The sequence below is a fragment of the Cajanus cajan genome, chromosome 9 (assembly GCF_000230855.2).
Source record: "Cajanus cajan strain Asha chromosome 9, NIPB_CcT2T_4, whole genome shotgun sequence".
NCBI classification, from domain to species: domain Eukaryota; kingdom Viridiplantae; phylum Streptophyta; class Magnoliopsida; order Fabales; family Fabaceae; genus Cajanus; species Cajanus cajan.
In genome coordinates, this window is record NC_138525.1 from 34646939 (window position 1) to 34654871 (window position 7933).

Below are 7933 nucleotides of genomic sequence, written 5' to 3' on the forward strand. Positions count from 1 at the left end.
CAAAATCCTAGCTTCCCTTACCTCGGCACAATAACTCCGAGCTCCGAGAAGAGAAGAACGGAAGAGAATGGAGAAGAAGCTTGAACGAGCGGAGAAGAACAAGCTTGAGAAATCAGCTCACGGAGAAGGAATCAACTCACACACCATTTGCACCTTCAGCCACCAAGAGAACAAAATCAGCAAAGAGAGTGAGAAAGGAGAAGTGAGTGAGAGTTAGGAAAAAAAAACGAGTTGAGAGGGAGGAGGAGGGGGCAGCCACGGGTCTCACAGGGACTAAATCCCTCGCAATTTGAAAGGGATTGAGAGTCCGTCACAAATTGTGTAAATTCCTCACAAATTGTGATGAATAGAGTCCGTCACAAACTGTGATGACTATTATCCGTCACAAACTGTGATGACTATAATTAACTAGAATCCGTCACAAACTATGATGAATAGTATCCGTCACAAACTGTGATGCCCAAAATTGACTAGAATCCGTCACAATTTGCGATGGATAAAATCCGTCACTAACTGTGATGACCAAAATTCGTCACAAACTGGGATGAATCCCTCACAAACTGGACGTATGTGATGACTAAATTTGCGATGAATAAACTACGAAATCTGTCACAAACTGCTGTGCTGAATAAAATCCATCAGTGATAAATAAAATCCGTCACAAATTATAAATTATTTTTTCGTAAATTTGTAAAGAATATATTTTTCTCCTGTAATTGTGATTAAAAAATAATTTATTAATTAATCAAAAAAGTTAAATTTATTATCTATTTGTTTAAAAAATTAACAAAATAAATAATTAAGAAAAATTTCTCAATTCTATAAAAGCATGTAACTAAACAGGAATATAAGAAAGTCAAGCATACCATATATACAAATAACACCAAATATAACAAAGTTTATGATAAGTACTATAGTAAAACTTAAACATAACAAATTATAAGTTTAAAGCATAGTAAACATAATAGTAAAAGATAATGCATCCTTAAACATCTATATCATGATCATCATCTAACTCATTATCATCAGATTGTACAGTGTCAGCATCATGTGTAGGAGGAGGTTGGGGAGGACGAGAAGATTGAGAAAACATCTCCATAAATTGCTTCAGCTGCTCACGAACCAACCGAGACTCTTCCTGTGAAGCACGAATCAAATCTGCATGGCTTTGCAATTGTTCTTTCAATGATTTGTTTTCTTCAGACAAATTTGAAACAAGATTTTTCATTTTTTTATACTCAGGAGTTGAGATACCCTCTAAGAATGTAGAAGAAGAAGGTTTATATTTCCCAGCCTCTGAACCTAAACCAAATATTCTTCCTTTATCGTTCACACCACCAACAACATCATAGAAAATACTATTTTCAGATTGCACACTAGAGGTAGCATGATCTCCCGATAACTGTTGTGACTGTCTTTCAGATAACCGTCTTTGATACTCATTCTATAAAAAGAAAAGTAAGAAACAAAAGTATATAAACATTAATGACAATAGAAGATCTCATGAATGTCATGAATGATGCAAAGAATCATGCAAGAAGAACACACAAAAATACTTAGTAAAAAGTCTAAGATGTAACTTATGAGCAACACATCACTAGATAAGTATGAATTCCAATGAAATTAGTAACTTGTAAACCTAGATGCAACACCACATACACATGAATCTCGTTGAATTTAGCAATTAGTAAACTAAGATGTAGAGATGGTAGCACTTCACATTACATGAAACTAAAATTGAGCACAACCAATAAGGTGAAATGATTCTATGTTCACATAATTCAGTAAAAAATTCAAATCATATAAAAAAATTACATACTATAAATGGTATAGCTTGCAATTTTGAGACCATTAACTGTAACCTATCTTAATATGTCAAGTCGACAGTGAAGGACAGAACATGACAACTTTCACAGTACCATAACCATTGTTGAAACATAACCATTGTTGTGTCTCTAACAGAAACAATTATAAAAATTCAATTATAATAACTCATTACTATTGTCCAACATATTATATTCATATGTTCTCATGTAGTAAAACTCTAACAGTAATAATTATAAAAACTGAATGATAAAAAGGTTATAAATACCTTGAGTAAATCAGAAACCTTCTCAGCAATATATTTTTGTTCAATATTGACTCCCTCCTATGTTAGACGAGGCAGACAAGAGGCAAGTAGTATAAAATAACAATGAACTATATTAATATCAACCAGCTATTAGAAAATAGCAATTAAGAAATAAGATATTTTGGTCTATGATCATGGTCATGTACATACAGCACACACGCTAACACTTTACATTTTGAATGTTCGGTGAGTTGATGAATATTGATTTGTTCATAGTATGAGAACTCGTGCAAAACAAAAAGAAGAGACCATAATCAATTATAATTACTTCGACTTAGCCATAATCAAATATGATGTGGAGGTAGTATAAAGATTTAGTTTCAATAAAACAGCGGAATGCACTTTAGAGAATAAACGGTAGTAAAATTATATATATATTATAAATATAATTTTTAATTATTATTGCATTTTATCTTTTAAAATAAATGATTTTTCAGAAGTATATTGAAAAATTCGGAATATATATATATATATATGTATATATATATATATATATATTATTTTAAAAAATATAGTATAAATAATTAATATGATATAAACTATTAAAATATATTTAAATGATCATGCAGATCGTTAATTAATTTTAGTAATGATCATTCACGTGTAATTATATAATTTAAATTTATAATTCTCATATCTTACCATAAAAAGAAAAAGGAAAAAAATACTTAATACATCACATACACACGGATGAAAGATTCTAAGAGTGAGGCAATAAGTAACAGGGGCAATAAACTAAAATAAAATTGTATCATATATAATTACAATAACATAAGACTGTTGTCACTCAATTTAGTTCTATAAGCTTAAAAATATTTTTGTTTATATAATATGATGGAATGGTTAACTCAACATATTGACAAGTTTTAAAAAAAAATTTAAGTGAGATTTTTAAAAAAGTAATAATAATGTGTTTTGATAAAAAAAAAAAACAAATATTTTAGAGAAGTGTTTTGAAAAAATATTTATATTTATATATATTTTTTTAAAGAAAGATAGATCTTTTAAAGTGAATCTTAAAAATATAAAAAAATAATTTTTGAATTATAGATCTTGAAAAATATATACTATACTAAATAGTGTACACTTTGAAAGAGAAACTCAATCTGTTTATGGCATGATTGACTAATTTGCCTTTGAGAAAGCCAATGTGGTTGCTATTAAGTTATTTTCCCTGCGATTCATGTTGATCAAGTAAATTATAAGGAGATAAAAAACACAAGCTCTCTATGCAGCTTCAGCCATAAAATTCTGCACCACATATTCGTATTATTTCTTTATTACCAAGCTAACTAATCATGTGAAGAGCATGCTTGGTTTAACTCATTTTGAAGAAATGATTGCTTATTTATATTAGCTTTCTAAGAAAAGTATTAAGGGTCTATTTATCTAAATTTAAGCATCACCAGACATGCATTAAATCCGTTCAAACATTGCCAAAATACATCCAGCAAGATTATCATCCACTATCACATTTAATGTGATGATGAAAGAAGGCAGGAGCCACTGGAATTAAAAAGAAATGTGGCCAATATTTTTTGGTCAGTCCTAAATACCTTATAATCTGGTCACAAACAACATATGAAAGACTTTTCAAAGGTAAAACACAAAGAAGTTAGTATTTTCATCAACAAAGCAGTACATGGAATAAAACTGAATCATTAAAATAGTGTGCTACAAAATTGACTGGTGTGGGTAGTTACTAGTTAGTAAGTTGAGCAGATTTGGGATGGTACCCTAAAACTACAATACAAGTTTCCAATTTCTGTGACGATTTCTTTTTTCAAGCAGTAGTTCAATTTCTATGATTGCATAAACATTTCAACAGTTCTATTTCATTCCTAGCACTAGAAATGCAAAACACAAAGGAATTAAGATATAGTCATTAAACACTTCCAAATAAAACTGAATTTACCTTTTTCAACAGTGGAATGAATTTGTTGTAAAGGAGTTCCAAGCTGGTTTTGATTTCCAAACAGGGTCCTTGCACCACTTGATTTTTTCTTGGTGGTTCAAATAAGGATTAAAGCTCGACGTTTGACTTCTGGATCAATATGGAAAAGGTTTGCCACATTAGGATTCACAGTTTGATAAAAACTAACATCATCCTCAAGTGTTGATGCAGCAGCAAGCTCCTCACTCTTAGAACCCTGCACATCATGCATCATAGGATATATAAACAAACCACAACAATTCTACTCTCCGAAGCACGGATACGTGATATTTGATCCCGTATCCGTATCGGATACGTATCCGATACGGATACGTTTTGATACGTGAAAGATACGTATCTCAGCCGTATCCAAAATGATTTTGTTAAAAAATGAAAAAACGAAGAAATATTTTCCAGATTTATTCTAGAAAATCATGTATAAAATAGTAAGAAAAACACAAGGGAGATACTGTGCATTCCAAAGCTTTTGTCGCTGCGTTTAGGCACCGATCGGAGTTAGAAGACAGCCGCTGAGCCGCATAACCGTACAGGCACACACCAGTGACCCAGGTAATCTCCTTTTCTCCATTTTTCTTCCTGTCATGCACAGAGGATGCTGATCTCGACTTTTGTTTTTGAGGAGGGGGGGGGTGTTTCGGGAGGAGGAAGAGGGGGGGGGGCTGGGTTTGGGTGAAACCGACGCTTTTCCTCCTTTTCTACTTTTCAGTTTTTTGCTTTTTCCTATTTTGACTTTCTGACTGCATTGCTTTTTATGTTGCTTGTATTCCTTTTCATGCGGTAGTGACATACTTTTTATAAAATTATAATATTAAAATATAATATTAAAATAAGTTAAATATTTAAATATTAATTAAAAGGTGCATATAATATTAAAAAAATAAAAATGTAAGTAAAATATTTATGAGTCTCCCATTTCACTTTTTTTTCTTTTTTATATTTTACTGTACTGTTTGTACCTTTATTTAATTTTATAATTTATTTAAAAATATAAAAGATGTTAACATAAAATTATTAATTTTATAAATATTAAAAAATGGATAATTATTTTAGTAATTATACACGTTTAGGACAATTATTCACCATTTTTTTATATTTAATTTTATAATTTATTTAAAAAGATTTTAATTTTATATAAAATTGTAAATTAATAATAATTAGAATTTGTGAAATTCTTTTTTAGCATCTTTAAAATGTATAAAAAATTGTAACAAATTTTTAATTTCTAGTTTTTAAACTAATAAAATTTCAATCTTACATACATATTTTTTTTAATTATCTTTCTTAATTTTAATTTTAATTATCTTTCTTAATTTTAATTTTAATTATCTTTCTTAATATTTATTTTATTATTTTAATATTTTCAAGTTATAGTGTCTTTTGTGAAATTACTTAATATTTTATAATTTATATTTTTATGATTCATACTTCAGAGTGATTAAAATTTTTAAGTTGTGTGATTTATTTAACAATTAACAATTTAACATAGATATACTTTTTTTTTTGCAGAAGCATAAAAATTATTTATTTATGATGTCAACAACAAATGCTTCTGGTTCTGATTCTAATAACAATTCTAAGATTCCAAGTAAGTTCGTTTCTGTCGATGTTGTACAAGATGATCATGCTCCTCTTTGGTGTTATGTTAGCATATTAGATAAAAGTTCAGAAGGGGGAGGAAATAAGAGTTGGTCTTGTAATTTTTGTCAAAAGGTTTATAAAAGTTCTTATTCGAGAGTTAAAGCTCATTTGTTGAGGATTTATGGAACTGGAATTTCTGTGTGTGCAAGTGTAAATGATCAATATTTGGCTGAATTGAAATCAATTGTTGATTTGGCTGAAAATAATATGAAACCTAAGCATATCCCATTACCTACAGAGAAAATGCATCAGAATTCTTTATTGAAAAAGAGAAAAGTTGGTCCTTTGGAGAAAGCATTTAATTTAGAAAATAGAGATAATCTCAAAGCTCTCATTGCTAGAATGTTTTATTCTTCAGGATTGCCCTTCAACCTTGCCAGAAATCCCTATTATGTGAATTCTTATTCATTTGCTGCAAATCACATGCTTAATGGTTTTCTCCCTCCTGGATACAATGCCTTGAGGACAACTCTCTTACAACAAGAGAAGGCACATGTTGAGAGGTTACTTAAACCTATTAAATCGACTTGGAATGCAAAAGGTGTTAGCATAGTATCTGATGGATGGACAGATGTCCAAAGAAGACCTTTATTTAATTTTATGGCTACAAGTGAAGGGGGTCCAATATTTTTAAAAGCTATTAATGCTTCTGATGAGATTAAAAACAAACATTATATGGCTGATAGGATGATAGAAGTTATAAAAGAAGTAGGAGAACAAAATGTTTTTCAAATTATAACAGATAATGCTCCTGTATGCAAAGGTGCTGGAATGATTGTTGAAATTTCTTTTCCTAAAATTTTTTGGACTCCTTGTGTTGTTCACACATTGAACCTTGCATTGAAGAATATATGTGCTGCCAAAAACACTGAAAGAAATGAGGTAGCTTATGCTGAATGTAATTGGATTACTCAAGTTGTTGATGATGTTTCTTTTGTTAGGAACTTTATCATGAATCACTCAATGAGATTGGCAATTTTTAATCACTTTTCCCCTCTAAAATTGCTTGCTATAGCTAAAACACGCTTTGCATCTATTCTAGTGATGTTAAAGAGATTTAAAATTTTGAAAGGTTCTTTGCAATCAATGGTTATTAGTGAAGAATGGAACTCTTATAGAGAAGATGATGTGGGTAAGGCCCAAGCTGCAAAAGAATTTATTTTGAATGATGTGTGGTGGGACAAAATTACATATATTCTTAATTTCACCGAGCCTATTTATAGTATGCTTAAAGCTTGTGACACAGATAGTCCCACGCTTCATTTGGTCTATGAGATGTGGGATAGTATGATAGAAAAAGTAAAGACGTCTATATATAGATATGAAGGAAAAGAGTTAAATGATACATCAACATTTTATGAAGTTGTTTATTCTATACTAATTGATAGGTGGGCTAAGAGTTGCACCCCTCTCCACTGCATGGCTCACTCTTTGAATCCTAGGTAAAATTAGCCTATTAAATATTTATTTATTTTTAGTATTTATTTATAAATAATCTGATAGTTACTAATTTTTTTTATTTATTAATTTTTTTTTATTTATTAATTTTTTTATTATTTATTCACAGGTACTACAGTGATGAATGGCTTCAAGAGGCTCCAAATAGAATTTCTCCACATGAGGATGAAGAAATTTCTATGGAAAGAAATAAATGTTTAAAAAAGCTTTTCACAACAGCTGAAGAAAGAAGAAAGGTTTCTCTTGAATATGCTGATTTTTCATCAAAAGCTCATAATTTTGCTTCTTTTGACTCAATTGAAGATAGATGGACATTAGATGCTAAATCCTGGTGGGTAATGCATGGTTCTTCTGCCCCTCTCCTTCAAAAGCTTTCTTTAAAGCTTCTTGTACAACCTAGTTCTTCATCTTGTTGCGAAAGGAATTGGAGTACTTATTCCTTCATTCACTCCCTGAAAAGAAATAAGTTGAATCCTAAAAGAGCAGAAGACTTGGTTTATGTACATACTAATTTGCGACTCTTGTCTAGGAAAAGTGAAGAATATATGCAAGGGAGTACTAGAATGTGGGACATTGGTGGAGATGCATGGGGTAGCTTTGATGGTGTTGAAAATCTTGAAGTGGCGTCATTATCTCTTGATGAACCAGAAATGGAAGCTGTCTTATTTACAGATGATGGTCAAGGAGGGGATGAAATTGATACTATTCCTATTTCTCGACAATAAAAAAATGATTTATAATTTTTTTAGTAA

At 30.3% G+C, this 7933-nt stretch overlaps 1 protein-coding gene and 1 long non-coding RNA gene across 2 annotated transcripts; one reads left to right on the forward strand and one right to left on the reverse strand.

Annotated features, from left to right (window-relative positions):
• Positions 1 to 846: 846 nt before the first annotated feature.
• On the reverse strand, positions 847 to 4815 carry LOC145951812 (uncharacterized). The gene is made up of 4 exons (XR_014429745.1): positions 4535 to 4815; positions 4047 to 4281; positions 2093 to 2149; positions 847 to 1444 (listed from the first exon to the last, which is right to left on the reverse strand). It is a non-coding gene; the product is annotated as an uncharacterized LOC145951812 (long non-coding RNA).
• On the forward strand, positions 4544 to 7465 carry LOC145951810 (uncharacterized). The gene is made up of 2 exons (XM_083063899.1): positions 4544 to 4634; positions 5592 to 7465. Exon 2 carries the CDS (start codon positions 5613 to 5615, stop codon positions 7167 to 7169), a length of 1557 nt encoding a protein of 518 aa, XP_082920025.1. The 5' UTR covers positions 4544 to 4634; positions 5592 to 5612; the 3' UTR covers positions 7170 to 7465.
• Positions 7466 to 7933: the final 468 nt, after the last annotated feature.

Coding starts and splice junctions, on each gene's coding strand:
- LOC145951810 (XM_083063899.1), top strand. CDS start 5,613: ATGATGTCAACAACAAATGCTTCTGGTTCTGATTCTAATAACAATTCT.